This window comes from Sinocyclocheilus anshuiensis, unplaced genomic scaffold (assembly GCF_001515605.1).
Source record: "Sinocyclocheilus anshuiensis isolate Anshui unplaced genomic scaffold, SAMN03320099.WGS_v1.1 scaffold106, whole genome shotgun sequence".
NCBI classification, from domain to species: domain Eukaryota; kingdom Metazoa; phylum Chordata; class Actinopteri; order Cypriniformes; family Cyprinidae; genus Sinocyclocheilus; species Sinocyclocheilus anshuiensis.
Genome location: NW_015542347.1, coordinates 1,543,802 through 1,553,463, shown reverse-complemented (window position 1 = coordinate 1,553,463; position 9,662 = coordinate 1,543,802). Strand labels below are relative to the sequence as shown.

Here is a 9,662-nt window from a genome sequence, read left to right as displayed (position 1 = left end):
TGCTCTGGAGTCCTCTAGGAACAGGGTTAACGGACGGAAGGCCTCCAGGGCGGCGCCCGTTCCGAGACCCATGGCGGATCTGGAAGTTCGGTGCGTCATGGCGGAGCAGGCAGACTCGGAGGCCATGGCGGAGCAGGGGACTCAGGGAGCCATGGCGGATCTGGCAGCCCAGGAGACCCATGAGCAGGTAGTTCAGGAGGCCATGGCAAAGCAGCCTCCGAGGCCGTCCCTGGGTTCAACGGGGGATCAGGGAAGCGCTTACGAGGAGCTGGCACTGCAGGGCGCTCTGGAGGAGCAGGCACAGCAAGGCGCTTTCGAGGAGCTGGCACTAGAGCGAACTCAGGGGCTGGAGCCGACACTGGAGCGAGCTCTTGGGCTGAAGCCGACACTGGAGCGAGCTCTGGGGCTGGAGCCGATACTGGAGCGAGCTCTGGGGCTGGATCCGACACTGGAGCTAGCTCTGGGGCTAGGATGAAGGCAGAGAACAGTCATTTTCTCTTCATCCTCCTCCTTGGGTTACGGGGAAACTGGGCAGCCACGGCAAGCCTGCAGAACTCCCAGGAATACTGAACGAAGGGGAGATCCATGCGAGCTAAGGCGGTGAACTGAGCGGCAATTTCCATAGCCGCGGGGAAAACAAGGAAAACAAAAATCTTTCAAAATGGAAAAAAAACGGGGAGAAGAGCTCACTTTCAGTCTGGTCCGGTATTCTGTCACGGTTGCAGTCAGATCCTAAACCTTATTTTGTGTTCCATTGCGCTGCTTTTTAATTGTTTGTCTATATAAACTTGAGCTAGACTGGCATCTTGGCAGTCGCAATATATCTCGCTGCCTTGTTGCTGTGTCTCACAACACATTTTTAGGCGTTGTGTTAAGGTTCTTTAGGCACCCCTGCACTGCCCCCTGCACTAATAAATAAAGAGGTATCATATCAATCACAAGTTATGATGCTTTAATTTTATGGAGAACCACAAGTCTCAGGACCACTGCTTCTCAAAAATCAGATAACTAGTAACTTAATAAATTCAAGAAAAAAAAAAATCAAGAAAAAAAGGTTTTAATTATTGGATCAAAAACTTCCACACACACACACACACACACAAACAAACAGAATACTGCTTAACCCTAGGCCTAGATGCTTAACTCTGTCAAGTCTTCGTCATCAGTCAAGAACCTGGGTGTGCTATATAGCAGTGATCTGTCATCTGAAGGTCACATTTCTAGCATTTGTATAACTGTGTTTTTCAATCTTAAATCTGTCTCTAAATTATGACATACATTATACTCTCAATGTCAGTTGTAGAAAAGTTAATTCATAAATTTATGACCTCAAGGCTAGATTGTAATGCATTACTGGGTGGCTGTCCTGCAAGCTTAGTACACAAAATGGAGCAGCTAGTTACTAGAACCACTACATTAGCCTTGTTCTGTCAGCGTTACGTTAGCTGCCTATTAAACATCATAACAATTTTAAATATTTTCTGATTACTTAAGAAGCCCTGAATGGTTTAGCTCCTCAGTTTAGCTCCTCATTGAGCAAGTTCATATCACATTACAGACCTATATGTCCATTGAATTCTCAAAATGTTTGACATTTGATAATTGCTAAAATAACAACGTTGACTGTGGCTGCTAGATTCTTTTCCTATTTAGCATCCAAACACTGGAACAGTCTTCCTAGTGTTGTTGTGAAGTTTTATCAAAAAACACGTTCATCATGCTTAAGACCACCGATAAGCCAGTCTTAAATTACTGGCAGACTACAGTACTATAAGTAGACTAAATCCTGTAACAGACTACAACTCCTTCCCACCTAATGCTGGTGCGATGTATCTCAATATCATTTTATCAATATCATACCATGTTCGTTCGCTTCGGCCAGAAGAGAACTGGTCCCCTGACTGAGCCTGGATTCTCCTGTAAGTTTTTTTTACAGGATCACCTGATGGAATTTGGGCTTCTTGCCACTATTGCCTTTTGGCTTGGTTATTTGGGGTCTGAAGGACACTTACATTTCAGAAATTTATCGATATGACACAATTGGATGAGAACAAAACTTGAACTGAATTAAGCTGGATGATGGCACTATTGTGGCATCTTGCAACATTGACACTGTTATTGAACTGAATTGAATCAACATTCAACTGCCTCCAGCTGAAAAAAGAACGACATTGATGTCTTTTTTTTAGAAATGCTTATAGCTGAATTGTCCTCATTTTTAATCAAATTGATGAAACTGATGAACTTCACATTGTTATTGATCAGACCTGAACCAACACTGAAGTGATTGAGCTGATTAATGAAACTATTATCTTTTTACAGCTGCTTTACAGCAGAATCTGAATTTTCTCCGTATTTGAGTTTCCATAATTGAATCTGTTGTTATTCTGTTTATCACTGTGAAGATACTTTGACACAATCTGTATATCTATAGAAATAAAAGTGATTCATTGCAAATATTTTCATAAAAATATAATCTATGAAATGTAATTATAAATAATTAAATATACTTAACCCTCTGGTGCTCTTCAGTCTCTTTTGTCCAAAAAATATTCTGTTTTGAATTGTTAAAAATCACAGCTTCATCGGAATGGCACGATACTTGGTGACTTTTATGGCATTTGGAATGTGAACACACACAAAAAATTGAGGGCATGATTCGAGCAGGCTAAGTGGTCATAAAAAAAATAGTTACAATTGTGGTCTTCGGTCAAAAATGACCGACCATAGGAAATGAATGGGAAATCAAAAAAACACAACAATTCAGAGAACAATCTAAAAATCTGCCACAATGCAGAAAAAAAGTTCACAGCAATGACGGGGTGAAACTCTAAAACATCAAGGGTGCAAAACCAACACATCCACTCACACACACACGTGTACACACACTTATACACACATACCTTTGAACTGGTGTGACTGTAACACAGCAAATATGTAAAATAAAAGCAATAATTCAACTACAATGCAGTAAAGAAGTGGACAGCAAGGAAAGGGTTTCACTTTAAAACATCAAGAGTGCAAAACAGACACATCCACTCACACACGCACACACATACATAATTACACACACTCAAACGAATTGCTATGGCTATAACTATATAGCCAAAACGAGTCAGAAAACTGAAATCAGATCAGACCCAGAAGATTTAAGCTCTGATAAAACATTCCTGTTCATTTTTGTTACATTTTTTAGAATTTTAATGTTTTGTGTAACAAAATTAATTATGGGTTCACAAGATCATCGCCTCCTAGTGATGAATCATTCGATTTATTTATTTATTTATTGCTGTAAGTTAATCACATAATGCTAAACTGTGCATAATGTAAACCATAGGGAAACCACAGACGGTTGTCACTACCTGTTCTACATTAACAGAAAGTCATATTGTAATAGAAATAGGCCACAAAAGAAAGATACATTTTCAATTTAATGTATTCCTCAGATTATAATTTAGTATAATATAGTATTTTTTTTTTTGTGCTGTTACCATGGGCAGGACTCAGAAGGACTAGACTAAACGATGCATCCTCACTAGAATACAGCCTTCCATTTGAGAAGCACCCCAGAGCTCGAAACAGTATGACATAATAAAGCCTTGGTTGCTGAAATCATATGAGTTTGCGAGTTTGATAGAAAATCCAAACCAATGATTTAAAGCGAACGACTTATAAATGTTTTGAAGCTTCATTAAAGAGTGTTTTAAATGTGACCATCAATACAGCTCACTAGATTTCAGAGGGCAGCACTACAGTGGGTATCTGCTGTGGGCTGTGTTCCGTTTTTCAGTCCCAGTCCAGCTTTGTTGTGACTTTATCCACATATTCGTGTCTGTTTGTGTGTGTGTATAAACAGAGACTGACAAAGAGAAATTAAATAGACTGTATCCGTATGCCCCACACTTCTGCAGAATTATTCTTCCGTTAATTTTTCATTCCTCACAGAATCTCCAATTATTCTGCATGACTGTGCGCCTTCAACCTCTCCTTCAGATGCACTTGCTCACCTTTCTCCTTCTCTCTCTCTCATCCCCTTGTTCACATCCCCCTCCTCTCCCTTTAACCCCTCCCACTCCTTCTCTCATTCGCTCTCCTCCAACCCCTCCCCTCCAATCCCCCCATCTCTCTCTGTAGTGAAATGAAGCAGGAGCTGGAAGAGGAGGGTAGTCGCTGTTTGCTTCTGTCCAAGCAGCACAAGTTCAACGAGCACTGCTGCATCCGCTGCTGCTCTCCCTTTACCTTCCTGCTCAACCCCAAGCACCCGTGTCTGGACTGCCACTACAACGTCTGCAAATCCTGCCGCACCTACAGTCAGAGCGAGAGGGGCTATATCTGCGCCGCCTGCCAAAAGAGCAGGTAAGTGTCCTCTGGCATACACGTACGTGTAAATACATATACATAAGAATTAAGGGGCCATGTCTGTACTTCCTGGTAAATGGACATGTTACAAAATGCACAGCGTCATGCAGTTACATCTGGACAAGGGAGACACTACACCTGCTGGTGTACATGGCAACACACACATCGTTCAAGTAGATTGCAAGGGGCACATGGAAATAAGGAAATAAAACAAAAAATGTTTATAGCGTGATTTTGTTTTAGACACAGTATTGCTTGATTATTTATAAGTGGCTTTTTAAATATAATAGGTCTTAGGCACAATTTTCTGGTTTCGTGTTTATAAATAGGTGCTAGAGCATCATTTATGTAACTGTTGGGGTACTTAAGAAATAAAATATAATAGGTTGTTAAACCTTCTTCTTCATCAACTTGAACATCTTGAGGAGTTCCCCTGAACTGAAATAACCTGCACTGTGAAAAGCTCTATGCAAATAAATCTAAATTTAAACTAAATTAAACCTAACCCTCAGAAATGTTTAGATATGTTGAAATTGGCACTAGTATAGTGAGTGTATGGAAATATGAAGCAAGAGGGTTGTCCGGAGTGAATGAGAGCTATTTGTGTATTATTATGGCAATACTGGTCCATGTCAGAAAATAAAGTGGGAATGATTATTAACAGGTTAACAGTTTTGTTTTTCAAACTAAGCAAGCATTATTTTTACTTTTCAACATTATTATTATTATTATTAATATTATTATTTCTGGCATTTTTTGCATCAGCATTTTAAATATCTGGTGCATTTTTGTCACTTTCAGTGGCATATTTGCCTACAGCCTGGTTAACATCTTACCCAGATATTTATTCATGCTTGAGCAGTGATAACCCTTTTTCAGCCCTGTTTGATTTACTAAATGCTGGCTTTTACGACTGCTGAATATGTACCCGGCCCATTGGAGATTTGATGGTGTGTGTGACTGTGTGTTAGCGTTTTTCACAAAGCAAGGATGGAAAGATAGGAGATAGCAGGAAGAATAAGTAAAGGTTGGACTAGCGAGAGAGATGGTGAGAATTTCTACAGCATATGTTGATTACTGGGTCATGTGGTCTAAATGCATGTGGGTTGAAAAAATTATAATTCTGTCATTATTTACTTACCCTCATGTCATTCCAAACCTGAACTGTGATTCTTTCTGTGAGTTTCTCTGTTTTATTGGAGCTGTAAAAATACAAGTGTGAGTAAAGAATAATAAGAATTACTCTTATTTTGGGTAACTGTCCCTTTAAAATGTACAGCAGTGTGAATCAGTGGTGTGCAGCACAATATGAATCAATCAGGAAAATACATCCCATCATCCTTTGCTGTTTTTCGCTCATACTGTCTCTCACTGTCTTATTTGCTGTCTCCCTCTCTCTTCATATCTTTTTTTCTCTCACGTACACTCACTCCGTGCCCGAGGCGTGGATTCTCCACCAGGATTATTTCTCAGCGAGTTTCCTTTCATGTTCTTTCCATGAAATGTTTGCTGTATGAAAAATCTGACTCACAGATTTCATATTACCAGATATCTACATGTATTTCATGGTAACAGCAAATAATGATTTCCTATGTCTCTTGCTGAGCAATATTTCAAGAGACGTACCCCGGCTTTCCACTCACAAAACTGATTACGGCAACAAGGAATGAAATTATGCGTTACTTGAAATGAATGCAGTTATGTTGTCAGATGGCCTTTTGAGAGAGCTGAGAATCACCATCTAAATTAAGTAGTTTTTTTTTCTTTTGCTGTAATGATCATCTATGCATAATAAGGAAAGCATTTTAATTGCTTTTGTAAAGAGCATATAATGGCATTTATATTGGGTCGGCAATTAAAGGAATGTTCTGGGTTCAAGACAGGTTAATTTATATCAGCAGTGTCAGTGATATGTTACAGATAATGTTAATATTTCATTAACCCTGAACATTCTTTTAGGTAGGTGTATCATGTGCAAGTGTGCATGTGTGTGTATGAAAGAGAGAGAGAGATGCTGACTCAGATGTTACAGTCACACATCTTCACTCACACTTACACTTAACACATTCAGTAAGACATCACAACAGTGTATGTTCCCTTTTAAACATAAAAAATGTGTATTTTCATGTTTGTGCATGTTTATGTTTATGCCATTATAAAGTTGAAGTGAGATTTGTCTCTTTGCACTGTCATTAAGTATCACTGTATCTTGTAAGCTCCAGACAGCAACACAGACGTGAGCGTTTGGATGGCGCAACGCACAGATGGTGAAATAATGTTGTGTGAGGTATTTAACCTTTGAAAATTCTGTCTAAGGAATATAAAGTTCAAAATATTTGTTCAACAGCATTTTTTTGAGATAAACGTCTTTACTTTCACTTTTTGTGAATTTAATCCATCCTTGTGGAATAAAAGTATTAAATTATTTGAAAAAAATATATTTTTTTCAAATAAAAAACAGACAACGTACTGTCTTTTTATATTTAGGTTTAGGGAATTAATTTTAGTGTGTAACTTGTTCTGCACTACTGGTGATGCGGACATGAACAGGGGTTAAAGCAAAAAAAAATCCTGAGCCTGAACTTTTTTCCGGTGGGAGGGGATGGGGCAGCACATGCAAAGCATGCAACTACTGTGGCAACTTTAACGTTTGAAAGGATACTACGGCAAAGTTATTGCTTTCCTTATTCAAACTGCTTTTTTTTTCATGAATATATGGTTGACCTGAAGAGTGAAAGCTATATCATACAATTGGAAAATTATGAGCTATATCACTGCTTATCGACACTAGGGGTGTGACAATACACTTAGCTCACGAGATGAGACAAAATACAGATACTTGGTTCACTAGAACAATACAATATTTTAATACAATTTTAAAGAAATTTTCAATTACAAAATATTTGTCTCTTAATTACAAAAAGTAAAACAATGCAGTTGTATTTTGAAATATTTGAACTAATCTAGGGCTGTAACTAATGATTATTTTGGTAATCAAGTAATCTACTGATTATTTTGACAACTGAGTGATCTGATACTTTTTAGTAACACAAATAGACCTAAGTGAAAACCAGGCTTTAGTATGACTATTTATATATAAACTAACGATGAGGCAATAATAATCGGCTCGAATAAAGTATCAAAACCAAGTAATTACATGGTTTTATTGAACAACACTGTTAAAATACATAATGTAATATGCCTATACATAATATGAACATAACCAACTTAAGTACATTATGTATTATAACAAATACCTGCAGAGGGCGCCAACGGCCTGGTGACGTTTCACATTACAGTGTGATTAAATGATGTTTAAATCCATTCAATTTTAATATTTGGCCACATGCAAACTCAGAAACTTTTATTTTGAAATTGCGAAGTACAATAAATGGCATATTTAGAAATACAATGTATTCTCCTGTGTTGGCAAAGGTTTATAAATGATTTACGTTACAAATATATTGAGAAAATGCTAATTTTTCCAGATGAATGTTAAGCAATTCAAATTCACAGCATATACAGAGGAAGAGATTAGCCCCTTTCACACATACAGTCTTTACTGGTAAACTACTGGTAAATTACCATTAAGAGATCATGTGTGAACAGGACCTTTTCAAAAATCCCGGTAAATTTGTTCTGGCAATCATATCGTTCTTATGGAGATGACATGATTACTCTGCTGTTTACAAAGCTCCGCTGCTTTTTAATTAGTTTTTCTATGCAAATATGCGTTAGATGGACATCTTTGACCATTGCGCCTCGCAGCTTTTTCAACGTGTCGCGCTTCTCCATTCATCAGGGCTGCGACTCTGCAGCAGTGTTGCCAACTTCTTTCAATAGAAAGTAGTTAAAGCCGGTTTGAAAAGTCGCTAAATGTCGCCAGATGATGTCATGCGCTAATTAGCATATTCATGACATCATCGCGTCTGTTGCCTTTTACATTTGTTTGTCTCTCTGTGCTCACATACTGTATTTTTTAATGCAGCCAAATTCTCAATAAAACTGTTTTCATTTATATATACAGTATTACTGTTTCTGTTGTCAGACAACAGAATAAATATGAAATAGTGACTGAAATGCGGCCCTTTAAGGCTACATAACCAGCTCTCCCTTCCAAGACATTAATCTGCACAAAAATGCAGATATAGAAACTGCTTTATATTGAACAGAGCAGATGCAGAAAGAGAGGTGTGTGCACGCTGACCTCGCACCGTTGCGTCAGTACCAGCGATCACAGAGACTCGCTAAGGTTTGTCCAAGAAGTCGCTAGATTTGTCACTAGTCGCTTTTTTGGAAAAAAAAAGTCGCCAGGGGGGTCTGAAAAGTCGCTAAATCTAGCGACAAAGTTGCTAAGTTGGCAACACTGCTCTGCAGTTGGATACTATTATGCGCGTCTCGTGTTTATAAAAGCAAAATTTCTAATTGGCTAAAGTGATATCAACAAGTTTTTTTTTAATGTAGGATTATTTTTTTCTGCAGCCAAATGCTGCACGCCGGAGATCCGGCAGGGTGCCGGAGAACTTTAAGCCCTGCATGAATATTATTTAAAAATGATATGACTAATCAGACTAATAATTTTGCTTGCTGGATGATTAAAGGGGTCATATGATGCGATTTCAATTTTTCCTTTCTCTTTGGAGTGTTACAAGCTGTTCGTGAATAGATAAGATCCCTAAAGTTGCAAAGACTAAAGTCTCAAACCCAAAGAGATATTCTTTATAAAAGTTAAGACTCGTTCACACCCTCCTAAAACGCCTCGTTTAAACACGCCCCCACATGTCTACGTCACGATGTGGGAAGATTTGCATAACGCTGCCCAAATGTTTAAGCAAAGGAAGAAGGCGTAACTTTATTGTTGCTGCCACCGCCGCCGCCATGCTGTGAAGACGCTGTGTGTTTCGTTGCGAAAGCGAAAATACTTTGTTTGGCCTTCCAAAAGAGGACACGACTAGAAATCAGTGGTTAAGTTGTATTTACAACACTGTTCCAGAACAGTTCAACCCAAATATTCAGATGTGTGCAGCGCATTTTATGGAGGACTGTTTCCTGATCCTCGGAGAGTAGACTACAATGCCGGCTGTTCTGACTCACAGTCTGTAAGTACGTTTTCATATTTAAAGAATTTGCCACTGATGATTCAAACGCGAGTTTTGAGCAGTGTAGAGTAGCGCTTGTTGTTTGTCATTTCTGCGATCACAAATGCAGACATGGTTTTATGTTTACGCGGCGCGATGCGGTGCGGTGCGATGCGATGCAATGCAACGCGTAAGAAGACAGTATAAGTCATTATAATCCGTAAT

The 9,662-nt window shown here is 38.7% G+C and overlaps 1 protein-coding gene across 1 annotated transcript in view; it reads left to right on the top strand.

The window, feature by feature from the left end:
• Window positions 1-9,662, top strand: part of myripb (myosin VIIA and Rab interacting protein b) — a 231,359-nt gene that overhangs the window by 134,440 nt on the left and 87,257 nt on the right. Inside the window, exon 3 of the mRNA XM_016490029.1 lies at window positions 4,135-4,356. Coding sequence (XP_016345515.1) covers window positions 4,135-4,356 — 222 coding nt within the window. The remainder of the gene's footprint in view (window positions 1-4,134; window positions 4,357-9,662) is intronic.